Genomic DNA, 25,181 nt, shown 5'->3' on the forward strand with positions numbered 1-25,181 from the left:
TTTGATAGAATCACACTTGAGCAGCTCACACTGCTAAAGTGTTTTCCTAAAACTTCCATAAATTCTTCTTTCCCTTTGATGCTCTAGCAACCCAACATTTCCTTCCCTATACAAACTAAGAGACATGTTTGTGGAGGAAGGGGGAGGAAAAGCAATCTGCTATTCATCATAGCAGGAATAGAGAAAATTATTCATAGAAAATTCATCAGCAACAAAGGGAAGTGTTTCCAAGCTAGAAGACCCCAAAAGGTAGTAAACATACTACACATACACATACTAAATTCCACCATAAACTTCCAGAATACCAGGAATAAAGAAAATATCTTCAGAGCATACAGAAATAAAAATAAAAATAGAATCATAATTATGCTAACTTCTCAGTAATCATCAAAATAGTAGGTTAGTAAGTATTATTGACGAATTTGATAAATCAAAATACAGTGGTATGTACATGCTACTCTATTAATTACAGAAGTAGTTAGAAGGGTTAACATGGCTTCTAATGCAGCCAGAGAGTGTGGTTTTTCTTTTAAAGCCCCACTGATGGTTATGTTATACTGACTCTAAGCATGTATCAATTTTATACAAATACAAATTTAAAGGGCATTAAAACAGATGAAGTGACCCCAAAGCATGCTTCTCCCAATAGGAGTAACAGTCTTTGAAAGTCAGGGACATTACTAGTTGGGATCCTGTTCTCTTGGAATTAGTCTCTCTGTGTTCTTTCTTGCTCTTAAATTCTGAGCATAGCTTTTTCCTTGGACCACTGATTTGGTGAAAAATTTTTCCTGCCTTCATTTGTTATTGCAGTATATATTTACATTCAATATTTATCATGTTTTCATATAAGAATGTGACGGGAAATCTAGAGACGAGGCCCTTTTGGCATTAAAACCAGGACAGGTTGGAGAAGGGGGGAAGGAAACAGCTCAGAAATGGAGAAAAGTTTGAATATCAGGGGAATGAGGCCAAGCAGGTCACTCAGAACCAAGGAGCTGCCCCTGAAGGTTATTGATTCTGTCACTCATCATGGAAAACTCTTTGTCTGATGACTGATGGAACTACTTGGAAGTCTCAAACATCCTTTCAAAGGATTTTGGAAAAGCCTATGAACCTTACAGAAAATAGATTTCATTTTATAATCGCACTAGGCTTTCAATCCGAAACATGGTCCAGATTCTCCACCTGAGTTTCTACTTTACTCCTCACCAAAGGACATTTAGTTTTGCTAAAACTGTGATCTAAAGTCAAAGGATGGAGATTTGCCACTCAGGAAGAAACTCATTTGAAAGGGCTTTGAAGCCAATTCCAAAGAACTTTCTATGGCAACATTGTTGAAATCAGTGCATAGCCTTTCAGGGTGACTGCCCTAAAGGGCAAGGCTAATTCTGGCTTTTAAGTGTTTCTATGCTTGTTAAAAAGTCAGCCTCCTTATATTCAAGTGCCAGCTCACACTGCTAAAGTGTTTTCCTAAAGCCTCCATAAATTCTTCTTTCCCTTTGATCCTCAAGCAATCCACCATTTCCTTCCCTACACAAACCAAGAGACATGTTTGTGGAGGAAGGGGGAGGGAAAGCAATCTCTCTAGTTCCTCTCTACATAATAACAGACCCCAAACAGGCCTTCTGAGGCCTTGCTAGGTGGGAGTTCTTAGAAGCAAGTCTAATGGGATGTTTGATGTTCATGCTCCCCCTCCCAAGAATGATGACTAGTTCAAAAACTGCAGAAGCCAGTCACCCCTTGCCACAGGGAATAATGTTGTGCTGCTTTATTTTCACCCTCCACAGAGGTGGAAGGATTAGTGGATACTATATTTCATCGGAGACGAACCTGCCCCCTCTTCTGCTATACTGGCTACCTCACTGCTTAGGAAATGGTCCAGAAGAGAGGGAAAGGCAGTGAAGCCTCACTTTGACTCATGATCACATGTAGCTTGTGGCCATTACTCCAGAATCCAGGACGTATGATCTGAAACACCTGGTGAAAGTCTGTAATGTCAGATGAATAAGGAAGGAGAAGCTCTGGGCCACTGTGGTGGGTTCAGTTGACAAGATAGTGTCACTCGGGCTGACAGTAAGTAAGTGGCTATTTCTAAGTAGATCCATCTCTAAATGGAAAATTTTGAGGTGCCTTGTGAGGTGGGTAATGATTGCTAAATATGGACTATACAGATAGTCAATTCTGTTGAATGACTCTACATGGTGTGGGATTCTTTCAGATTTTTTTTCAACCTCAAGTCACCCTGCATTTGAACCTACAGAAAGGCCCTGGGTAGGTATGCATATTTAACACAGTGAAGATAGAGGAAAGGAGTGGATAGGACAGAGGGAAGGGACCTTTAGAACAAACAGTAGGGGAAAGCATGCACTCCATTATGAAGACCTCAAGAGTACACCAAACATAGTGAAACAATAGCCACATGGCCCAGTGCTTGCCTTTCAGCCTCACTGCCAGGTATTGCTGGGAAAAACTGCCTGAGACTGAGCTCTGCCTCTAAGAGGGGGCAGGGCTGAGCAAATCATAATGAGATGATTTTAAAGCCCTGTTAACTTTTTCCATTTTAACTGATCTTTCTGGATCAGGCACCAGATCTCTTGGGAGGCCAGTTCTAAAGCATTCTATGGGACCCAAAGCCAGCCGTAAAAGACTAGCTTGTGGCAGAGCTACTGGGAGAAGACTGCATTTGAATTCCCCTCTAGTTTCAAAATGTCAAAATTAGAGTCTGCCACCTTTTTTACTCTTTAGTTCTACAAGGATCACAAGATAGAGTGGACCTAAGATTTCCCTTCATATTTTGAGGTTTAAGAAGCAAAATGTCTTGCTCAGAAGTATGTAAGGACATTTACATCTAAACATAAATTCAAGGAGGTTGAATAAATAAAGACCACAAAGCTAGAGCACTGATGAGTTGGATTTTAGAGTTAGGTATAGCGGATTCAAGACACATACAGTGCTCCAGCAAAGAACAAGTCTCCAAGGCTTCAAAGATGAAGGGGTCAGAGTTCTATCTCTAGGAGCGTGTATAGAAGCAAGGGTTTAGTATCATACTGAGTTACAACTTGGCATTGAACACCCCTTTTCAGTGACTCTCCTCATATCTTGAAGCTTTCACTTATGAAATGGTGAATAATGCCCATCATCAATTAAAATACAGCTTTTGACATGCTCTTCATCAAGTGTTCTCAGTTTCGTAACACTATGTCAATACAGTGTCACTATTGTTTGCTATTAATGGGTACTAGCCACCACTAGTCTAATACACTGAATTAGTGAAATGAACTTGGGTGCTGATAAAGATGAATTCATACCAGCTCTTAAAACACAAACTGCTGGGGCCTGAATCAACTGCCAATGAGAAGACTGTGAAGTCCACACTGCATCTTTGGTTGTACTAATAAGGAAAAGACCTACCTGAGTCCTAAAGACAAAGGGAATGAAACAGAAGAGAATTCTTGTCACCAAACACAGGAGAGAAAATGTAAGAACAGTCCTATTCTGTAGCCACTGTGCTTTTAATTTTGTGATCTGAATTCATAAAACTCAGAAGCTTCTCAGGCTCACCATAAGGCAGGTAATAATCCCCATCCATCCCTGGGCACAGTTTGCATGGAACAAAAACAAGCTCCATGCCTGCCTCCCATGGGGGACTGTAGACGTCAAAGGGGGTTCTGGTTAGCATGCCATGAGGAGGGCTATGCAGACAAGAGACTCTAGTCAAGCTCTGTAAAGCCTTGTGCAGTCTGTGGGGAACAATAAGAATGCAGAATCTAAATGTAAGCTGCAGGCTGATGGGCCCATTAGGAATTAGGGCAGTCTTTGAAAGGAATCCGCGGAGATGACGCAAAACACCAAGCATGTGACCCAAATCATGGCAGGGCACATTGGATGGAGAAGGGAATGGGAATGAGCCATTTTCTAATCTGATTAGTCTGAAGTTTCCCCTGAGTATGGAGAAGGGTCACTGCACAATTAGAAGCAAAGTTAGACTGAACATGGGCTACTCAGCTGTGGGGAGGAATGGCCTCCTCAGCTAGGGAGGCAGCCAGCCAGAGATTGAGACAGATTTCAAAACAAGTTGCAGAATAGTCTTTTTTAATTTAATGTCAAATCATAAAGACAAAGACAAAATAGTCTGCTGAGAGAATGGGAGGATGATTGGTTGCTGGCTTTAGCATTGTGTAAGAACTCTGGGGTACTGCAGGGCCAGGCTCCCACATCACTGGACTTTCTAGCAGAACAAATCCTCAAGCTCATCAAGAGATAATCTAATAAAGATCTGCAGCTTCCTGACTAGGAGACAGCTTAATGTATGAAAAGCATCCAGATCCAACTATCACAAAATTGGCTCCCAGCATAATAGACACAGGCTCCTTCCAGTTCAGTTTTGAAGTTCACTATATAAACTGTCACCTCTGGCTTAGTTTCCTCTGGTTCCTAGTTTCCAGGCAAGAGATAGTACCAGGTACTTTGTCATGTACCTCAGTGACTCTTCAGAACGTGGGGGATAGAAATATTAGGATGTAAATTGATGATCCATTTTAGGGAAGGGATTTGAGATTTGGACAGGTCAAAACTCTTGTAAAAGTTTGCACAGCTATAAGTGGTTCAAAGAACTTGAGACAACATGAAATGCCCAAACTGGCAAGTTTTGGGGGGAAGCTTATTACTTGTTCACAGGTGGTAAATCAAAAACATTAGAAATAGATGTCCTGGGCTGGAGAGATGGCTCAGTGGTTAAGAGCACTGACTGCTCTTCCGAAGGTCCTGAGTTCAAATCCCAGCAACCACATGGTGGCTCACAACCATCCATAACAAGATCTGATGCCCTGTTCTGGAGTATCTGAAGACAGCTACAGTGCACTTACATATAATAAGTAAATAAACCTTTTAAAAAAGTAGGTTTCCACATGTGAATGGACCGAGGGTCAAGTCACAACTCTTTATTACTATGTAAGGAACAAAAGTAAAGCCACAGAATTTTAAGAATTCTTAGGAAAAGAATCACTGCAATCACTAGCTAATCAAATACAACATAGCTCCATGTTTGTGCTGCTATTTTCTACTAAAGAAACTGCCAGAGAAAACAAACAAAAAACAAAATGTAGGAAGGTAGAGGATATGTGCAAACATCAGATAACTTCATTTCTCTGGATTATGGGGAATAAACTGGAGGTCTTGGGAACATGCTGACTATAGAGAATTTAAACTGTTAGGTTGTCTACTTTATTTCAGCTACTTTACATCAAGATGGTCTACTTTCCCACAACACTGCTATTAGCAAATAAAAGGGAATAGACCTAAACAAGTAAGCAACCATGAAAAAAAAAGAGAAGAAAGAATACATGGTGGTGATTCTCTAGAGAATTCCTCTAGGTCAGTTCACTGAACACATACATCTATCTGAATTGGCTTCCTCTAGGTTCCTCTCTGATACCTTAGATCCCAGTTCCCCAGCATAGGAATTATTTTTTTCTTCCCATTACTTTTACCTTTTATTTCAGATGAAGACTCTCCAGTACACCTATTTGAGAACACACTCCAACAAAAAGTTCTGAGCCAAGGACAGAATAACTGATCTTTCTATACACAACAAAGAAACAGCAAGTCATGTAAAAAGGGCAACATAAGGACATTTTTGCTTCTAGAATGTACTTAGCTGCTATGTGTAAAAACAGATCTAGAACTGCAGAGATTGGTAGATGATCAATAATGAACCCCTGCACTGGGCAGGAAGGTATGTGGGCCAGAATAAGAATTGTGATAATGGAAAAGGATGAGTATGTGAAGGCAGGGAAAGGAGGTGTAATTTTCAAGGTATCCTAATATGCTGGTTATTCGTAGACAATGATTCAAAACTATCAGAAAGAAGAGGTGAGAACTGGAAGGTTCAATGATCAGGTTCCAGATCTTCTTCTAGAATATTGTAACCTTTGGGCAAAATACCATCTTTCTCTAAACTTCAGTATCTCATATACAAGTAGGAGTGGTAACAGTTCTGTCCACTATAAGTTGTTCTCAAAAAGTATATGAAATACTGCATCTAAAGCAATGATCATATATGACCAAAGGGAAAAATTTCAGAATGATCAAGATATGTGAGTCAGAAAGCAAGAGAGCTTGGACTAATGGCATAGGAAGCATAAATATTTAAAATAGGACAGTATGGTGGCAATGCCTTTCATGGCGCCATCATCTGTTCTATGCCTGGCTCTAGAGAAGGAGGCAAAGAGACAAGCAAGTATCCCTAATCATAGGTCTTCTTACTACATGTCCTTAGACACCAGTCACTGCTGCTTTCAAAATCCTGACCTAAATTTTATGGCAAAGTCATAATCAATAAAAGCATTCAATTCATTTTGCCTTAGGAACCTATGTTTATGTACACATTAATATCCAAAACACGAAATAATAATTCCTAACAGGCATTTTAAGAATTAAAATCATGACTAAGTTTTCTTTCATAATACTTATACAGAAGTAGGCTATCAATGATATGATCAAAACAGTCAAGAGCAAATCAAAGATAATTAAATAAAGCCTCCCAAATAAAAACATACAGTTCAGTCCCCTTGAAAAGAGGATCTTTACTTACCTGGACAGTAAGCAATCTAGAAAGTCATCACTCAGCGGTAGCCTGGAAGACTTGCACATCCTTTTGATGTCTTTGGTGGGTAATACACCTTTTCTGTATTCAAAGAAAGTAAATGTGCTTTTATGAATTGTATGTCATGTTAGTAAGAGTTATATGCTATAGGAGGGGAACTATAAATGAGATATATCCTAAAATGAAAGTATCAAAACTGGCATTGGAATTGAAAGTAAGGAAAAACACAGTTATATTACATTTCATCAATGGTTTCCACTTTGGTGGTGACCAGACTATTCTCAGCAAAGCCTTTCAAGATTCAGATTCTAATTCTTGGTAGGTAACAGTACAGCATATTAAAGCTGAAGCCATAATTGCTGCTCTAAGTAACTGAGCATTTTTTGACCATTTGTCAAATTGATTTGGATATTTGAAAATATCTCCTAATTAGACTGGCATTTAGAGCCACCACCACAAGTATAATATGACCTGGGCGGGTTTTTCTTTTTCTGTCTTTTGTTTGTTTGTTTGTTTGTTTGTTTTTGACTTTTCCTTGGACCCAAACCCAACTGGGGCCTTCACTTTGATTTTCTCAGAATCAAGTCATGTTCTCCACAGGAAACCCAAAGGTTACTTCACACAGAATAATTTCCCCAGTGTTCTCAGTCAACCAGTGTTCTTCCATGAACACACAAAATTAGAATCCAAATAATAATAATAATGATGATGAAAATTGGTCCTTTTTTGCAATAAAGATGCTGAGATATAGAATCCAAACACATATCAAGCTATGTATAAAAAATAATCTGGAGCTCAGGAGATGGCTCAGTGTTTAAAAATGCTTGCTGTTCTCTCAGAGGCTCCCAGCACCCATGGTGGGGACTCACAACCACCTGTCATTCCAGCTCCAGAGGACCCAGCACCCTCTTCTGACCTCCACAGGTACTACAGTGCTATATACATACACACAGAGTAACAACATACAAAAACACATAAATGAAAACAAAAACTCTTTTTAAAATAATTTTAATGACAGTAAAACTAAACATACCTTAATACTGCATTAGAAATAGATCCCACAGAGTTTCATTATTAAAAAAAAAAAGAAATAGTCCCCCCTCCAAATCCATAGAAGGTTTATTTGCAAGGTCTCTGCCCTGTGTATTATAAAAGCCACAGTTTATAAATCCTAGTTAGCACCAAAATAATATAAAGATGACAGCTCATCATTAATCCCTATAACATCTTACTCTGTTTTAGTCAAAAGCACCTAGAAACAAAAGAAAATGAAAGAGGGCAGCATATTCATTTTAAAGATAAAAGATCTCCTCTGTCCGTCCCCTCTCCTATGATTTAAGATAGTTTTGCTGAAAATGCTCTTTGCCCATTTTCATAAAAATACATAAATTTCTTTACTACTTAAGCTCACATAAACTTAAGTGACTTATTAGAATCAATAAAACAAAACTTACTTTTCTCTGTCTTCATACACACAGTTATAAATGAACATGTCAAAATTTTCAAACATATTTTTCTTGAACTTTTCATGGGCCTGGGCAATTATGTATGTTAAGTCTGGACCCATATTCTCAGGCACCTGGTAGTGGCGTGCAATGGTTATAAACTCCTGTTCTATGAGCGTCCCCATAGTGATATCCATCAAGATATCTCTGCAAATAAAGAGAAGGAACGACATTCACAAAATGACGTAGAAGAATATTTTCTGTCTGTTAATCAGGTTCAAATTCCATTTTATAAAACTTTCACTATGTCTCAGGGGACAACTATTTTTGTTAGTTATTTTGTAACTATTTTCCTTCCTTTGTCAGCACTAAGGACTTAATCTAGGGCTCTGACATAGGAAAAAACCTTTTAACGTTGGGCTATAACCTTAGTCCTCTTATTATTGTTACCATTATTTTCCCTTTGAGATGGGGGTCTCAGTAATTTACTTAGGTTGGCTTTGAATTCACCTACATTCGAGGCAGGCCTTGAACTTGAGATCCTTCCTCCTCAGCTCCCAATAAGGGCAGATTACAGACTTGTGCTATCAGGCCCAGCAATTGTTTTCTTTGACTTAATTCAGATTCTTATAGGAACATCAATAAGACGTCAATGCTATCATGGGAAATAAGCACCATACTATATAAATAAAATATTTTGTTCACTTTGAGAATAATCTGCCCCACCTGGGGATCCATCCCATAAACAATCACCAAACTCAGACACTTGCAGATGCCAACAAGAGCTTGCTGACAGGCACCTGATATAGCTGTCTCCTGAGAAGGTCTGCCAATGCCTGACAAATACAGAAGTGGATGCTCACAGCTACCCATTGGGCAGAGCACAGCATCCCCAATGAAGGAGCTAGAGAAAGTACCCAAGGAGTTGAAGGGTTTTAAAGCCAGATAGGAGGAACAATATGAACTAACCAGTACCCCCAGAGCTCCTTGGGACTAAACTACCAATCAATGAAAACACATGATGGGACTCATGGCTCTAGCTGCATATGTAGCAGAGGATGGCCTAGTCAGTCACCAATGGGAGGAGAGGCCCTTGGTCCTGTGAAGGTTCTATGCCCCAGTGTGGGGGAATGCCAGGGCCAAGAAGCAGGAGTGGGTGGGCTGGTGAGCAGGAGGAGGGGGGGATGGGATAGGGGTTTTTTGGAGGGGAAACCTGGAAAGAGGATAACATTTGAAATGTAAATAAAGAAAATATCTAATAAAAAATTCAAAAAAGAGAATAATCTGCAATAAGTAAGTTAGTTGTTTAAATACCTGTCACTAAGTATATAACTTGGTTCAATGTCTTGTCATCTTCCTTACAAGAAATAGTAACTGACTTGGGTTTCTGTTTTCCCAGGGCACAGGATTTTGTAAGTCAACAAACTAGAAGGATATTTTGAAGACAGGAAAAGTGCTTGTTCACATTTTAGTTGCAGAGCTAGGAATCGGAGTTCCTTGCACATGTTAGACAAGAACTTGATTAATGATTTCTAGCCTTGAGCTAAGTTTGTACCCTCACAACAAAAGTAAGGAATAAAGGAAGGGAGGAGGGATGGAGGAAAGAATGGGAGAGAGGGAAGACAGGAAGGGAAAAGAACAAGGAAGGAAGGAAGAAAGGGGAGAGGAGAGACATGCACAACAGTAGCTAGAAACTTTCAATACTTCTAACTAAACTTATTATAGCACCTCCAGATCATAAAAGTTTATTTTCTTTTTCATTGCATAAACTGAAATTATCCTGGCTTCACTGCAGCTCAAATTTATATCTGTTGGGCTCCCTGTATGCTTGTTTTAAATAGCTCAGTATCTCACAGCATTCCATAGCTTTATGTGAGAGCTACACAACTAAGCTACCCCACAGTAGAAACAGAGGCGAAGTCCAGCCCTGAAGTCCTGCTTGTATGGTTGCTATAGAGTGAGAGTTGAGACTCCACCCCAGGATCTCCACCTGGATATCCATGCACAGATGTCCAAATGGTGGCTGCTACTATTTTACCCTGCATTTGCCATGTTCTTCAGAATTCAAAACGTATTGCCAAACTTTAACAAACAGGAAAATTTAGAAAATCTTAGCAAAATAGTATATTCTATTTTTTATTGTGGTACAGTATAAACAGCATTTAAGATATGAGTAATGCTGTACATTAGATCACCCCCCAAAGCACTATAAGCAGTTATTCTTTCCTTCCTCCTACCAGGCAGCCACTAATCAGCTTTCTGTCTTTGCAGATTTGCCAATTTTTGATATTTCATATTAAATGGAATCATATATATGCTTTTGTTATTGGGTTCTCTCATGTAACAATGTTTTCAAGGTTCGTCTACATGGTAGCATGTCTAAGTACTTTATTCCTTCTTACATTACAATAATATCTCATTATATGAATATACTATATTTTTCTTATTGGCAATTCACAAATATCTAAATTGTTGCCACCATTTGCTAGTGTAAACAGTGCTACCATGAATATTTGTGAACAAGGTTTTGTTTGAATACCTGCTTTGTTCATTCTTACTTTGAGGTTTTATATAACCTAGGCTAGTCTTGAATTCATTTTGTAGTCCAGACTGGTTTCTAACTCACAATAATTCTCCTGCTTCAGCCTTCCAAATGCTGGGATTACAGATATATGCTGTCATGCTTAACTGGGCAACTGGTTCCAGCTTAGAGGGAATACATGTATACTCAGGAATACAATGTTTGGACTATACAGTAATCTGTGTTTAAGCTATTAAGGAACTGTCAACCTATTTATTCCCTTCACACTCCACTTTGGCTTTGCAAAGCCATAAAAACTAATGTCTAGCTTCCACCAATCACAGCTAGTCCTCACCTAAGCATCTAGACACCCTCAAATGAAACCTAATACCAACATTCTACCTCACCACTTCCTATCCAGTCACTGAAGAGAAATGAAAATACCCTTTAAAAACTACCTAGTAGGTAGTTCAGCAGTTAATAGCTACCTCTTGCAGAGGAAACAAGTATATTTCCTAGCACCCACAAACTGCTTGTAACTCTAGCCCCAGGTAATCTGATGCCCTCTGCTGGTCTCCATGGGCATTGCACTTGTGCACGTGTGTGTGTGTGTGTGTGTGTGTGTGTGTGTGTGTGTGTGTGTGTGTGCACATAATTACAACTAAAACAAATTATTTTTAAAAAATCTCACCTACTAACTCTATCTTGATGATTAATACCAAGTATTAAATATTCCATTATCAAATTACTTTTGTCTTTACCAACACTGCATTACATTCCCAGTACTTACATTTCCTATAGTTTAATACCATGTTGATAAGTGTTATTTAGTTAATATTAAAGTGTATACTGACATGATTCTGGTTTTTTAACTAAAATCATAAGACTGAAAAAAGGAATGGCAAGCTGTTGGAGGGTGGTGAGTTAACTGCAGAATCCTGAAATATGCAATGTTAACCAGCTTGAGACACTTTAAGAGTCATTTAGTCCAGCAACTGGGAATCAAAACTTCATTTTAAAGGTTTGGACCCTGGAATATTTTCTTACATGTTAAATCGTTAAATTTTAAGCAATGCCTTTTAAATAACGTTTTTTGAAAACGAGTTTTAGCATAAACAAGGCCTCAAGAGCCTAAGACTTAGGCTCTAAGGCCTGGTAACAAAAAATCTGGTTGACCCTAAATTAAAGTAAGCAACAGTTTTGATGACTGTTAGCATCATTTCTAATTTCTTTCAATTTGATACTCATCAAATAAAATATGTTTTTGCTTCCTCTAATCATAAGTCACACATGGCTGCTCACATCCTGTACTCCCTCAGGCTTTCCTTCTACCTGAAGGCCAAATAAATCCCCACTTTATTATTATTAACATTCCCTGCATGGCATCCTGTTGGACTAAGACACTGCCAGACAGCAGAGGGTGGCAGATGTAGGTGGCAGAATATATGTCAGGTGAAAGAGAGATGAAAACAAACACTGGGATGGGGCTAATAGAAATACATGACACAAGATTCTGCTAAGGCCTAACTGTAGTTTAAAGCCATTTACAAGCACATCAGCCTCACTAGAGAGGTAGGCCATTACCATCTTCACAGCTAGGCTATACCGTCTTCACAGAATACATTTATGAACATATGCTGTTAAGTGGTTTCCTCAAAAGCTATGCAACATGGTACCCAAGCCACCAAAGCCAAAGAACTCCAGAAGAGAGGCAAAGGGAAGAGGGTCACTTAGGACTATAAGAAAGTGGTCTTTGCCTTACAAGGCCAGGAACCTGTTTTGAACTGGGAATGGTAGAATTTAATGGAATTGGGGGAGCCCTAAACTGTAAAATTCCTCAGACCTGCATTAAAATTTCAGTTCTAATGATCCCTAGTGAGCGGTAAACCAATTCTACCTTCTGAGCCCGTGTCTCTCTCAGCGAAACTGGGCACACGCACCTGTATCACAGAAGATTAGGATCCTTTCAAGATATTAGTATGACCATGCTACTATTCCGTTAGACCTTCCTTGTGCTTATCATCTCTCCGTCTAAGAAGCCACAATCTTCCTGATGCCTCCAGGGCCAAACAAACTGATCTGGTCCTTCTAATATACCTCCTCTTATAACTCATCCCTATGACCCTCTAATTCTTCCCCCTGCCCTTAACCTTCCAAAGTGTGCTTCTTGCTCTGCCTCAAAGAAGCTAGGCAAGGACCTCTGCCGTTGCCATTTCTTCTAGCCATGATACTCTTCTCTAAGAAATTTCTAACAGCTTAGACCTTGGGCATCTTCTCATCTGGTCAGATGTTACCTTGTCTATAAGGATTTCCCTGATCAACCCTGCTGAAAGTTTTATGCTTCCTCTAGAACTCTAACCTCTTCCCAGCTATTTTCTGCTGCTTCTATCCATCACACTTCAGTCGCTGTCTCTTTTCTTAATGTCTTTGCACACCATCTAGAATGAATCGTATATAAAGACCATGACTACTTGTCTATTCAATGTGCTAAATCTGCATCACTTTACATAGTCCCTAGAATATTCTAATCCTTGTACAATAAATTGTTTGTTAAAGACATGAAAACCTAGGGTTAAGTTAGAAAGCTATGAAAAGCAGTTAGCATAGTGACTGGAACGCCAAACGATAAATGAGAGCAAATTTTAGTATTCACATCTTATACTGGGGATTGTTTCAAGCTGCCTTAAATGGGACAAGTGACTTTTCTTAAGTAAATTTATCTTGGAGGAAAGGGAACTATTTTTAATGACTTTGAAATCTCAGAACTTGTCTACAGAATGGCTAGGGAAAAAGGTCTGCTTTTTTTAAATAGTCATATTCAGAGAATAAGTATAAAGGGATAAACTAACAAGCTCCAGGCAGACCTTCCTTTATCTACTGGTTAGATCTCAAAACCACACCAATAAGAAATTTTTAGAAATCGAATTAGACGCACTCTTTCATTTCTTGTTACACATAAGGACAGGCTATCTTCATTTTGGTTATCTGTATTTGGCAGTGGCACCCAACATTGTAGCTGCAAATTCCACCCATTTCTGTCAAGATCTTAACAGTAATAAGCACACTGAACCTTGAAATATATCCTTTTGAAATGAAAGAATCTTATGACAGTATAATTACTGCCAAATACATCTGCTTTGTAAATCTGTTTTTTGGATATATTTTCTAAAAGAGAGGTGCATCTGTATTGAAAATCATTGACCCTGATTTCTTAATCCAAATAACTGTAAGCAGCTTCTTATTTTCTCTTTATTACCAGTCTCATCTCATTTCACATCAAATGCTACGGCTTTCCCTGTTTTGACATGCAGTGGAATGTACATGATAATTTTCATTTCTTTAGTTTGAAATTCACCATGTCTTGGTGCAGTCAACTCGAGGGCTGTTTGAGTGTAGCCAAACAAAAAGATCTTTTCATGCAGTTAAGAGCAACTGCTGTACATTATTAACACCATATTCTTCAGAGAGGCATAATTTTAGACAGCCTTTAAAACATTCAGGTATAATTCCACCATTTGGGACAATGCACTTAAATGAATTGACTTGACAGTGATTTTTGTTGTTATTGTTTCTTAAATTGTGTGAATATTTCTTTATTGAAAAAGCAAATGGAAATCTGGGAGATGATGATTAACATTCAGTATGGGTAGAAATGGATAAATAAGCGTTTCATTTTCTAGCAAAGGCCTCATTTTCTGCTACCTAGTTTCACAGACTATCCAGTGTTCAGGGATCATTTATCTCCAGGTAAACCCTGCTTCTTGGCTTTAGGGAAGGAAGAGTCTTGCTGTGTAGCCCAGCCTGGCCTCTACTTCCCAATGTTCCTGTTCTACATCCCAAAGTGATGAGGTGACTAGATGGATGATGACCCCCACATAAACCCCGTACTACTGATAGATCATACATAGGCTCAATACAACATGGGGGCCAATACCCTCTGTGTGCTTATAAACAACTCAGAAGTTTAACTTACTGCTAACGAACAATTGCAAATAATATAATCAGAGTCATTTTCTAAAAACTTTAGTATAAAATGATATATTTGCAATTGTAAAGAATTTGAATAATATATAAAAATAAGATTTTTAAAAGAGAAAATGGGGGCTGGGGTTATAGCAGTGAAGGAACAAATGCTTAGTCTACTTGATGTTCTCATTGTAGGAAGAACAGAGAGAAGAAGGGCTGGAGAAAGGGAGATGGAAGACAAGGAAAAAAGGAAGGAGGATATATACATTCCTGACACTTCAACACAACCAAACAATGCATGGCACACTACTTTATAATCTGTTTTCTATATAGAGTTTGCTCATTATTCTCTAAATTGAGATGGATATATTTTATAACCTGTTTTTTCCCTCACAACTACTACATTTCAGTCTTCTCACAACATTCAGTTATCAGTCTTCTCACCTCCAAATATTATATCATAACATTTTAATAATTATAAAATATAATTATTTTATATTTCATGGCTTTATTTCAAATTTTACAAATATGTCTTAATGAGTACCTGTACATATAAATATTTGTCTATGTTTACAATTATTCCCTTTTAGATCATGTTTCAGAAATACAATTTTATTTATTTATTTATTTATTTATTTATTTTTGGTTTTTCGAGACAGGGTTTCTCTATATAGCCCTGGCTGTCCTGGAACTCACTCTGTAGACCAGGCTGGCCTCAAACTCAGAAATCCACCTGCCTCTGCCTCCCGAGTGCTGGGATTAAAGGCGTGCGCCACCACGCCCGGCTTTCAGAAATACAATTTTAAGGGCAAAAAAATGGAACAATTCAAAGGATTTTCATCTGATACTAAGTTATATCCACCCTCCTATGAGCTCATAGCAATGGATACTACTCATTTTATAATCATTTTTATTGTTTGGAATTATAATTTCCTCCTTTTCTTCCCATGCAAATGCCTCACTCTCAAATTCATGGCCACTTTTTCTTTCATTGTTGTTACATAAGGGCTAAGTGGAAGATCAATTGAAAGGTCCTATGCTTCTGCTATATATGAACTCAACATGAAAGATAATATCATTTTAATGACTAATTGATAAATAAGCTTAAATATGTTTTTTCCTATTTGTTAGAAAATTATATTTATTCTGGTGTGTTCTGGATACACGTATTTGGTATGAGCACATTTCATTAACAAACTTTGAACATCAAACTTCTTGGCAACTGATAGAGAAAAAGAAAGGAATGGAACACATTTAACTCCTGGATCTCACTACCTGAATCCTAGAGTTAGTCACAGCCTAGAAACAATGCCAAGTAAAAGAAACAAAAAAACACACTGGTTGCAATAAAAGCATGACCAGAACCTCAGAGAAGGTGTTCAGCATCTGGTTTGGCACATGTACACACACAGGGAAATTCAGAAAGACATCCCGGAAGAAAACCAAGAGGAGCAGACCTTAAGGGTGAATGGCAATTTGCTGACTAGGGAAGTGGAAGGGGAGACAGGAATGATGTTGGGAGGAAAAGGACAAAGAAACATTTACTTCAAGACTGAAAGAAAGCAAGAATATGACACACTAGAAAAGCTGTGTTAAGAATCCTTGAAGGTACTTTTTAAAAGCCGGGCATGGTGGCATATGCCTTTAATCCCAGCACTTGGGAGGCAGAGGCAGGTGTATTTCTGAGTTCGAGGCCAGCCTGGTCTACAGAGTGAGTTCCAGGACAGCCAGGGCTACACAGAGAAACACTGTCTTTAAAAACCAAAAAAAAAAAAAAAAAATCCTTGAAGGTACTTTTTAAAAGTGCTTCATCTGTTTGGAATCATTTACTGCCCACCCCAATCCTCTCAGTAGACTTTGAATAGCCCTATCTTATCAGTGAAACACTAAAGCCCAGGGAGCTTCAGTAAGTTGGTCAAGGATACACACACAGTAGTCTGTAGAGTCAAGGTTTGAACCAATATGGTCAGAGTTCTTCAGATGACTAGGCTATAGTGGAAATAAAGCAAGAGATCAATTTAGAGATCTGACCAGTAAGGTCCAATCAGTAAAGGCATGCATGTAGACCGTGCTATGATATCCCAGTTTCCTTCTGCTGATCAAAGAACTAGCTTGAAGAGTGCTGAACAAGACAATAACAACAGAGTGAGACATCAGACAACACATCCAAGAAGCCATAGGAAGGAAAGCCCACCACTGAGCACTGCATGGAAAGAGAGAAGGTGAGAGAGAAGATTTGAGACATATCAACTAGGGCTGCATGTGTTTTGCCTTGGAAAGTAAGGGGAAGTGGGAGAAAAGGAAGAGAAAAATACACATGGTAACTCTGAAGGAATTCCTGATACACGTTGAACATCTATAATTGGAAATGGTCAAACCTGAAGTACTCCAAAACTTTATTTTATTTTATTTTATTTTTTTGTGAAACAGCGTTTTTCTCTGTCTATAGACCAGGGTGTCATGGAACCCACTCAGGTTTAGCCAGGGTGGCCTTAACTCAGAGATCTGCCTGCCTCTGCCACCTGAGTGCCAGGATTAAAGGCCAGGATTAAAGTGCCAGGTAAAAGCATCCATTCAGTGCTCAACATGCTATGGATTTTGGGACATTTCAGATTTGAGGGTTGGGGATTAAAGATGGCCAACTGGTAAAGTCTACATAAATATTCCCTAGTATAAATAGCTGTAAGATCTAAAATGCTTTCGGGTCCCAAATACTTCAGGGCCACTAGGGGCTCAGTGGAGATGATGGTGGTTGAATAAAGGATTTCTTCTTGCTGTCACCTTGTGTTGCTCCGTTTTTCATGAATTGGCTGTTGTTATCTGCTGACACTAATCGTCTCCTGCAAAAGGCTATATACTTGGTGGTTTACTCATGAAATCTGGGACTCTTCATTTTACTGTATAGTAACTTGAAGTTGCCTTAAAATATCTCAAATCATTATTTACCTAATTATCAAAGATAAAGGTGAAAAAAATATATTCCCAGATGACATGCGAGCAGTTCAGCTGTCTCCCTGTCTTGGTAATTTTATTAGTTCCATAAACAATATTATCTACTTTTAAACTGTTTTAATGACATCATTCACCTATATGAAATGTTTTAACTTTCCATTTCCATGTACATGTGTCTATGAAACCTATCTGAATGGTCAATGTTGCTCCATTTATAAAAGAGGTCCTTTCTCCTGGAGTTCTTTTCATTTTTCTCTTTTTGCTCTCTACTTATTAAAGTAAATTGATACTTGGAACGATTGTTTGAAAAGGTGTTTTTCATTTTCTTGAAGTTTTGAAATCATTTCTTATGACCCAGGCGCAAAAACAGCAACTTGTCCCCACTTTGTTTGCCCTCAGAGCATTGAAGATTTGATCCTGCACATCCTTCTGTTACCTACAGCCACAGTTTTCCGGTTTTCTAGGTCAATGGTTGTGCTGCTGGGCTGCTGGTTTTATGCCCATCTTTCTTTGATGTTTGTAAGAGTCTTTTCTATGTCCTTTTAAGCCCCTACCAAGGCATAGTGATCTCTTTTCTTATATTTTACTTGGACAGCAAATTCTCCTGATTTCCAGACACACACCCCCTTTCAGTCTAGAAAAGGAAGTCCTCGAAACTGGAAGAACAATTGCTCTATGATGCAGCATATGCTTATCATGGACTGAATCCTAGATTCTATCCCCAACACCCCCCACAAAAAAGGAATTAAGGAAGGAAGGAAGGAAGGAAGGAAGGAAGGAAGGAAGGAAGGAAGGAAGGAAGGGAAGGAAGGAAGGAAGGAAGATTTGCTATTTCATTTATTTCCATTGGGTTGCCTCTGTCTTTACCTACATCTCTGCTTTCTTCATTCTTTCAATATGTGTATTTGGTATGTTTCTGACACTAATTCCCTGGTTTACTTTCACATTTCCTTTATTGTCAAATCACCCATTAGCATCTCAGGGTTAGTTTTTAATTAAAAAAAATATGTACTTTGTAGGCTTTAAATAGGACTTTTCCTTATTTGGTCTGTTTGTTTCTCAAAATGGTATATTCTTGATGAGACTGTAACACAAACAAACACACCAAATTTTCATCCAACAGATTATTTTAAGAGTCTGCATGAGAATCCATGTGTCATTTTGTTGTTGTTGTATATATAACTTTACAAAGATATGTATAAAATAGTCTTGGGTGCTCGTGGGTCACAAAATCCCATGGACGCTATCTTAGATGGTGCCTGTGTATAAGTGTGTGTGTGTGTGTGTGTGTGTTTGCCTATCTCTGAATATGTGTATAAGTCTATATGTGAATACACACTTGGAGTGATTAAAGAAAGAAGGACTCGATTAATCCTGGCCTAAATAAATGTGCCAAATCAGCAGGAAAAGAAATCACATATGCTTATGAGAAGGAATGCTTTTAACTTAGAGATCATGAAGCCACATTTGGGCTGAATGTTCAGAAAGGAAAATAAAGAGGGTGAGTAGCAGGATAAATCTGTAGAGCGTTGTCCAGATATTTTAACTCCTTTGAACTCTATTACAGTTCTTAAGTAGTGAAATAGTGCCAGGATCCTATAGCTGATTTGGAATTGTGCTCCATTGATAACTAGTCATCAAAGTAATTAGGTCTCCTATACCAACATACAACTCCAAAAAGTACTAGGAACAAAATATATCAAAAGGCTAGAAAGGTGGCTCACTGGTTAAGTGTGCTTGCTGTTCTTGCAGAGGAAATGAGTTAAAATCCTGTAGCTACATTAGGCAGCTCACAACTACCTGTAACTCCAGCTCCAAGGGATCTGATATCTTCTGGCCCTTGTGGACACCAACATATATGTATACATATCTACACAAGTACATACATGTATACTTAAGTTTTTAAAAATTAATAACTTTAAAATCTACATTCTATCCTATCTGTAGAAAATTTTCTTCATAGACAATTTTCGAATTTGAGTTTTCTATGAAGACTCTGAGCTTTGGAAAATGCAGCACTGGGCTTCAGACTCAATTATTTGAATCAGAAGTCACAGATACAATGGAGGCCAACTACCTACATTTTGACAGTAGCTGGAACTTTTAAACTTTCAACATTAAAAGAAGTAACTTTTAGTACAGATAACTTAATGAGAACTTATTTTCAACACATTGTGCTTACAGACCTTAGCATGTAACCTTAGCATGTAACCACAAAACATGTCAGCCCGAAGTACAATAGTTCTAAAAGTAAAAGAAGCCTTTCATATGCCAATAGTATCATCTCTAATGCTTACAAGACTCTCTAACAAACATAGAACAAATTTTACTTATTAGTATTTTACATTTTTGCTTATAAAAAGAACAAAAAGTGCATGTAACATGGCTCAGCTGGCAAAAACACTTACTGAAAACCTGGGTTTACTTTTCAGAACCCACAGAAGAGGAAGAAAACCAACTCCTAAAACTTGTCTTCTGAACTCTGCATTCAAGTCATGGCACTTATGCACCCACACTCAAAACACATGTAAACACACATACACATACACACACACACACACACACACACACACACACACACACACACACACAATGTTCTTTTCTACAGGGCCATACCATAAATCTCTGGCTGAGTTGCCTCTGCCTCCTCAGTACTAGGATTAAAGGCAACTGCCACTGTGTCCAGCCACACTGGTAATCTTTCTAACTAAAAAAATAAAGAGTATGAGTGGATTAAAATAAAACAAAATGGGGAATCTGGTTGTCAGTCATGCTTTCTTTCCCATTTCAGGGCCCAGACATACTAGCAGGAGTGATCCTCTTTGGCAAGTATACTTTCATAGTTCTTCCCAGACTATTGAACTGTCATTCAGACTCTCCAATTTACATAAAGCTTATTTGTTGCAACAATGCCTAGCTATGACCAGAGCTGCTTGATACAAAAACTACTGCAGAGGCAAACTGAACTTGCAGAGTAGCAGCAGGAATCTGTGTATGTATATGTGAGATGATAATGAACCTTTTCTTCCAGGTTTTTGTGATATATTTCATCACTCCACTCAATACTTCACTCTCCATGTATCTGTGCCCTTGTCTATATTTGATGTCCCAATCTATAAAAGGGCCCAATTTTGTCCCTTCATCTTGACAATGGAGTTGATCACAGGACACATTTTTGCCAACAGAAGAACACAGAACTCAAAGTGTACTTGAGTCTTCAAGAAAGCATCCATGCTTCTCATTCTCTGATGGCACTTTTGGCTCACAAAAATGCCTGTCCATGAACCTGCCATTCCTTAGAGGACAGTGACAGTCAAGGGGTTCAGCAGGACCTTGCTGCAGCCATCTTGAGCATAACTCCCATGCCTGTCTCTGAGCAGCCCTAGTCTGTTTTCCCCCACAGAGTTTCCCAGCACACTATAAATAGACACAATCATTAGAGTGGTATGAGGAGCTTTACGACCCAGACTGCAGTACCACAAATATGTATGACATCTAAGACACGAGCCTGAGATAAACCAGGTACATTCCAGTTTGGATGAAGTCACTTTTGTCCTGGCCATTATTTAAGCCCCTTCCTACTAAATCATAATGCAGAGATCTATCTATCACACTGCTGCCTGAGACATCTTCCTGTATCCAAGTTGCCCAATAAATTGCACTTGGCAATCCTGGATAAGTCTTCCTTTTTCTTTGGTCTCATGGAATCTTGCAGTTGGTTCTCATACATTAGGACCATATGAAACAAAGTGATATTAGCTGGTCGCAATTCAAACCAATGGACACCCAGCTAACCCACAGATCTGTGAGCTAAGAGAATGCGTATCTGGCACAACACTGATGCTTTGAGACCATTTGTTACACATTGGAATTGTGGCTATGATTGATTGATTCATTCGACCATGCCCCACACTCTGCATTCTTCAACCTCGAGAAGTTGGAAGGCTGGGTTATGACACATGATGCTGATAGCTTTGACTGAGGAGCATTCTTGTAAGAAGCCTTTGTTTTCTTCAAAGTGATAAGAAATAGCCAATAAGAGAATATCTTTAAATATCTAACAAGCAAGCTACTAAAATAACAAAATAACCACTCATCTACCATCTACCTCTCTGTGAGTGCTCCGAGGAAAATATTTTGCTTTAATTCTGCACTAACATTCTTTATTCTCAGCCACTGACTTACTGTTGCTTCAGAAACCTCAGGCATCATGTAAATACTCTCAGTCTCCTATTTCACACTACTACCTAAGATGCTCAGAGCCCCAGCTATGGCTCTGATAGCTAACAACAGTGATTTTTAGAGTCTATATGCTCTGTGCACCAGCCCATTTCTGGATCCACTGCTGTTTCCTAGTTTAATTTATATTTTTTAAATGTTTTATAAGAACCTTCCTATTTTATTTCATTTCATTTTATGTATATGAGTGTTTTATATGCATGTTTGTAGGTACCCCATGTGTATGCCTTGTGCCTGTGAAGGCCAGAAGAGTGTCAGATCCCCATATGAAGCAAAGTGACATTAGCTGGGCACATCAGTTACATTAGTTACAGACCGGAGTATGTAACTGGAGTTATAGACTGCTGTTAAAGCTGTTGTATGGGTACTTGGAATGGAACCTGAGTCCTCTTGCATCAAGTATTATTAACCTCTGAGTATCCTCTTCCTCTCATTTTGTTTTTATTACTTGTGTATCTGTTTTATGGTATAAAACTGCCTTCATATTTGTAACATATACAGTGGGAATAGAGGCTCCTTGGTCTTCCAAACTCTATATGACCTAGCACAAGGCAAGGCCTGGGCCAAGTAGTGGGAGTGGGTGGGTAGGGGAACAGAGGTGGGGGGAGGGGTATGGGAAACTTTCGGGATAGCATTTGAAATGTAAATAAAGAAAATAATAATAAAAAAAAAAAGCAAAATAAGTGCTGGAGAAATGGCACAGTATTTAAAAGTACTAGTTGTTGTTGTAGAGGACTTGCATTCAGTTCCCAGCACTTACATGGTAGCTTGAAACTACCCAATAACTCTACTTCCAAAGAGATCCAATGCCTTCTTTTGGCCTCCATGGGTACCAGGAATGCACATAGCATATTCTTACATAGGTTCAGGTAACTACTCATAATATACACATAAAATAAAATAAATACCTCAAAAACAAGGCAAAATAGAAACAAATCTAAAAATCAATACAATGACAAGAAAAATGGAAGGGGTATATACCCAAGCAGTTTTTAACATCCCCAGCCCTATTTTAAAGAGCAGCCTTCTAGAAAACACAGGCTCAAGCAAAATGACAACAGGAAAAACAGAGATTTCATGCTTTCTATAGCTACAGTCTAACTTCCATGTGACTATTGGAAAGGGGAAGTGAACGAAACTAACAGCATGGCTAGTGCCTGGCTTGGTGCTTCACATACCTTAATTCATGTAATGGTTTCAGTAACCTCTCATTTCACAAATGAAGAATCTAAGGCACTACAAATAAGAACCTTCACTAGAATGATCTAAACTTCAGCATATGATGCAATTGCTAAACTGCATCTTATAAATCTAAGATTTATAACTTAATGTGATCATAGCTAGCACCCTAACACCCCTGTCTTCTTAGTTTTCTTACCTTCAAAATAGGTTACCATATACCATTTTTGTTAGAGCGCTCTACAGAATGAATATACACTAATATGTACAAGCATTTTCTACAGTGTTTGTTATATAGTAAAGAATTAGTCAGCTACCATCAGTAGTAGAATTAATAGAATGAATGCCAGAATAATAACCTTCAGGTTCAGTAAGAGACTCTGTCCCAAGAGTCAGAAAGAGAGGAAGACACAATGCTCTACTGAGCTTCCCACATGGACACACATAGACACGCACATCAGCACACTGACACACTTATACCACACACACACACACACACACACACACACACATGCAAATGCATACACATATATACAAATAGAATTACAAACATTATGTGAGTGAAAACAATTCATATTGTACCACCGGAGGAATACTCACTCCAAAATACTGTGGGAAAAAAAAACAAATTTGAAAATCCCCAAACAAGCAGTCTAAGACCACAGATAAACTGAAACCTCTCAAGGACATTATACCCAACTCTGAACCTCTCACCCAACAGGAGGTCGGCTATGCATAACTCATAAACACCACTGTTCAACATAACACTGAAAAGCATGGCATCACACCCAGTACCTTATGACTGCAAAACTTACTTGGCATATAAGATGGCCAAGCAGATCCTGCTCTAAGGTGGCCCTTCTGCTCTAAGTAGCCTTTTATTTTATACCCTCTATTTTACATCATGACTCTCTGTCTGGGGAACTACAATTAGCCTTTGCTTACTGTATCAATCATTTAAAACATAAGCTGGACTCCAATTAAAGAAGGAGCATGGGTGGCACTAACAGGGTCATTTGCTAGCAACTATGTGGTCACATAGCTCCCTTGCTTTTAAATCTCAGGCACTTCATTTAGAAAACTGGCCATTACCATGTAGTAATTCTGGATAAAATAGTTGTTATGCACTGTTAATGATTTACCCACTCCCACAAGGACATAATCATGGAAAAAAGAAATAAACATAATAGAAATGTATATGTCCATGTATAACATAGCAAAAGATCTGGCGTTTTTTCCACTCTTTAGAAACAAGAAAAACCCTATCTGTTTTGGTACAATATTATATGGTTTATTAATTCTAACATGTCGTGTTTTTTCCTACTATCCCATAAAACGTGAGTTGATAAAATGAACAGTCTTTTTAAAAAGAAAGAAAAAATGTCTAAGAGTGATTACGACTTTTAAATGGGGGTGCTCATTTTAACCAGGCCTATATGATCACTACTAATTCTACTTCAGCATCCATGTTAATAATAATATTCTAAAATCTAAGAATAATGTGTCTAGTCAGTATATTCTCAAATGTAATTTTAGAGAGTATTAGAGATTATATGTGAAAAATTATAGAATAGGCAGCAATTCAAACTCATAGTTGAGTTTGAAAGAAAATGGGAATCACACTAGGCATTAAAGCAAAAAAGGGATTTGATGACCAGAGGCAACTTAACAGGTAGCAGCCAGAGCTATATGTGGAACCAAACCTTGTAAATGTATGAGCTTCTATCTCAATGGTCACTCAGGCATGTAAGAGAAGGCCTTTGGGCATGGAGAATAAAATTTTTAACCTCTACTTATGGAATCTGTGCAGAAAGCTAGTACTACAAAGAGTAACATTTGAAGTCAAAGATGGCTTTGAAGTATTAGTAAGCTATACTCACTGGTCTAGAAGTGTAATAGTGAAGTATTTTTTGCTAAATACACACACACACACATGAGCAGGTATAGATTTTATATAATACATAAATATATTTATATGCATAGAATACATAATCTGCTAGAACTCAAAGCCATTATTTTGGGTATTCAGAATTTGGAGTACTAACTTGTTCTTAAAGCTTCACTGCAATAAAGTACTAACAAAATTAAGGTGAAATCTAACCACCTAATTGGCATTGTAACTGTCTTCAAAAGGACATTCCATCTTTCTATCAGACCAGCTGATTCAGGATGATGGGGAACATGGTAAGACCAGTGAATTCCATGATCGTGGGCCCACTGTAGCACTTCTCTGGCTGTGAAATGAGTTCCTTGGTCAGAANNAATACTGTGTGGA

General features: G+C 38.3%; 1 protein-coding gene across 1 annotated transcript in view; it reads right to left on the reverse strand.

Moving 5' to 3' along the window:
• Window positions 1–25,181, reverse strand: part of Efhc2 (EF-hand domain containing 2) — a 177,228-nt gene that overhangs the window by 21,599 nt on the left and 130,448 nt on the right. The window contains exons 13-14 of the mRNA XM_021188334.2: window positions 8,059–8,256; window positions 6,593–6,685 (exon numbers count right to left, since the gene is read on the reverse strand). Coding sequence (XP_021043993.1) covers window positions 6,593–6,685; window positions 8,059–8,256 — 291 coding nt within the window. The remainder of the gene's footprint in view (window positions 1–6,592; window positions 6,686–8,058; window positions 8,257–25,181) is intronic.

Source organism: Mus pahari, chromosome X, assembly GCF_900095145.1.
Source record: "Mus pahari chromosome X, PAHARI_EIJ_v1.1, whole genome shotgun sequence".
Taxonomy (NCBI): Eukaryota; Metazoa; Chordata; class Mammalia; order Rodentia; family Muridae; genus Mus; species Mus pahari.